Source organism: Malus domestica, chromosome 02 (assembly GCF_042453785.1).
Source record: "Malus domestica chromosome 02, GDT2T_hap1".
Classification (NCBI taxonomy): Eukaryota; Viridiplantae; Streptophyta; class Magnoliopsida; order Rosales; family Rosaceae; genus Malus; species Malus domestica.
In genome coordinates this window covers 2,799,961-2,802,821 of record NC_091662.1, presented here as the reverse complement: position 1 = coordinate 2,802,821, position 2,861 = coordinate 2,799,961, and the positions used below count along the sequence as shown (strand labels likewise).

Genomic DNA, 2,861 nt, shown 5'->3' with positions numbered 1-2,861 from the left:
TTTCATGTAAATCTCTCGCGGTACGAAGAGGTACTCTCATTAATTGCCGGAGAAAAATTACAAATACGCAATGTCCTGCGAAATAAACACATAAATACATTTCTTCAATATATCTCTCAGCATCATATTTATAATCTTTGGTTCGTTTACAGAATGTGAAGGAAGAACAATCAGTAAGCTACTGAAAGCTGCTGAACACAGAATTGGACCAAACTTACTTTCAAACCTTTCGGGAAAACAAGGACGATGGAAAAGAAACAGATTCACTGATCTCGCAAACGTATGCAATCATGGCTGGTTGTTGTCTGGTGTTGTCCGTCGCCTGAGGCGCGCACTGCGCCTCCTAACACCTGAGTCACCGTCTGAAGACTCGTTATCCTCTTCTACGGTTGAAGATGCAGCTTCGCCCTCGTAGCTCTCCCCCCATAGTCTGTTTGCTCTCCTTCTCATACTAACTTGTGCTCTGGTTCTTGTGGTTCCATACCAGCTGCTGCTCCTCGAACTGGACCCAGGTCGAACTACTCTAACTAGAAAGAATATGGTTAGCCAGCCCGCACCGTCATCAGCCGGCAAACTACTGCTATCATCACCCCTATCCTCTCCAACTGAAGATTGGATTGAGCTGAACAGGTCAGCAATATCCCTCTGCCGCTCCAAACTCCTCCAGCTACGCTGTCGCTCTGGGTCTGCCTCTGATGGGCGCACTAATGGATGCTCCAGCCTCGCATGCTTCCTGAGATCTGCATAGGTTCCGTTATAATTACATGTCTCACAAGAACAATTTCTTGATTTTGCATTCATGAAACAACGAGCAGGCTCCACAATAATCCAATCTGTTATCTCCCCACGGCAGAGGGGGCACACAAGCTTCGGCTCTGCCTGATGCTCACAAGATACGGAATTCATGGAGGAGAGCTCATCCTCAATTGTACTCTCATTTTGCACTTGAGTAATTGTTGATTCAAGAGTTTCAGATGGAGACAACTGAGTATCTGAAATCTGAGTTGCTCCTTCTGGTGGGATAGTTGGTGAGGTTTCTGCCGAAAATGACTTGCAGTACTGGTCTAGACAGTTTGAATGGCGGTAGCTTGTGTCACACATGTAAGGGCGGCACCCTTTCCCATAGGATGAACATATTAGGAGAACAGCATTGTGTGGATGCTCCAAGCAAACGGGGCATCTGGCTTCTTCCCATTCTTTCAAATTGTCCTCAGTTTCTGAAGGAATTTTGGGCAACAACCGCCTTGTAGGACTGGAGCTGCATGGATAAGGAGATGCTCTATACCGATCACGAGAAACAGAACGTCCCCTCCTATCCTTAGGCATTTTGAGCTCTCAAAGATGCTTCACGCTGTCCCGACTCCTACACTCTCCCAATATGATAGTAGCAGATCTATTGAAACAGAAAAAAGGCCACATTAACATGAGTAAGAGAACAACCACCTACTTTACAGACTACAGATGGTGTTGAACTTAAGTCCATACCAAGATCGGGCAGCAACGACAACATTACAAAAAAAAAAATGTCATATATTCAACAAACAAAAAGAAAAGTTTCAAGTACATTCAAGAATTTAAGCCAACACCACATGTGATTAAATGCATATGAGCACACAATTCCGAGATCTCAGAGGCCGTTAAAAGATAATACACTGAAAGTAACTTGTTACATAGTTTGAAAGTATTACTTTTGAGTACTGAAACGACAATTACAAACAAAGGATAATGTCGATGCAAACGAAGCCTCAACGCATGTCATTGAAGAGAAAGAATACTCACAACACAAAGATGACCGTTAAATCAGCATAAATCTATTTCCACAACCAGAAATCAAAACTAACATAGGGATGCACCTCATACAATCGCATAACTAAGACAATGGCCATTTTTGTCAATTATCATACGGCATCAACCTGGTACTTCTCCTTTAATTACAAAGTAATAACCTGCTTCTCTTTCTTTCCAAAACATAAGGTACAGTGTAATAACAAGGACTGAAACTCTGTAAGTTGATTACAGGCTTGAAAGTTCAGCTATGATATCGAACAAATTCATAGGGCTGGTTTGGGACTGCTCTTATAGGATGCAGTTGTGCTCATAAGTGCTTTTGTTAGAAGTGCTTTTATTAGAAACACTATGATTTTGTTAGAAAAAATCCAAGTGCTTTACGAAGAAGAACTTAACAAGTGCTTCTCCAGAAAGCGCTTCTATGATCCTGTAGACATCGAAATAAGCACTTTTAGTGCTTTTCCCAATTCCAAAACATGCTCATAGTTACAATCCAATCAAAACTACCCACCAATCGTAAACTACCAGCTCAAACATGAATAATGAAGCAACAAAAACAAAAATCCTTAATTTCCTCATCCAAATACATCAAAAAAGTAAAACCAACATCAATTTCACAGCTTTACCTAACAAATCAGAAACCCCAAATTTTCAAATTCCACCATTATTGAGCTAACAGCTCAATTCCAAATTTCATCGATCAAAACACCAAAATCGAGCCGAGACAAAAATCCGAAAGCATTCAGATCCAGCTACAATCGGAGGTCAAATTAGGTACAGGGTGAGAAAATTTACCAGATTGAAATCGGAAGAAAACAAAATCCCCAACTTGAAAATCCGATTCAAATGGATTTGACTCGGCGGAGACGCTAGGTTCTAAAGCCTAGCTGGAGCAGATGATCGCATAAAGCCTTTAGAGAGAGAAAGGGGGGGAGAGAGAGAGGGGATGAAGCAGCCTTTCTAGGGTAACTGTTTCAGCAGCAGCTGCCGAGAAGGAAAGAAACGGAAGTGGGAGCCGAGAGGAATATATATATCTCTCGTATACGTTACTTACATATCATTTGTATGTATAT

General features: G+C 41.7%; 1 protein-coding gene across 2 annotated transcripts; it reads right to left on the bottom strand.

The window, feature by feature from the left end:
* LOC103406732 (uncharacterized) lies at positions 1–2,861 on the bottom strand. Of its 2 annotated transcripts, none has more exons than XM_008345721.4 (2): positions 2,584–2,861; positions 1–1,393 (listed from the first exon to the last, which is right to left on the bottom strand). In XM_008345721.4, exon 2 carries the CDS (start codon positions 1,324–1,326, stop codon positions 289–291), a length of 1,038 nt encoding a protein of 345 aa, XP_008343943.2. In that variant the 5' UTR covers positions 1,327–1,393; positions 2,584–2,861; the 3' UTR covers positions 1–288. The 2 variants fall into 2 exon arrangements, with proteins under 2 accessions (XP_008343943.2, XP_028965226.1); XM_029109393.2 differs by having other exon boundaries at positions 2,415–2,789.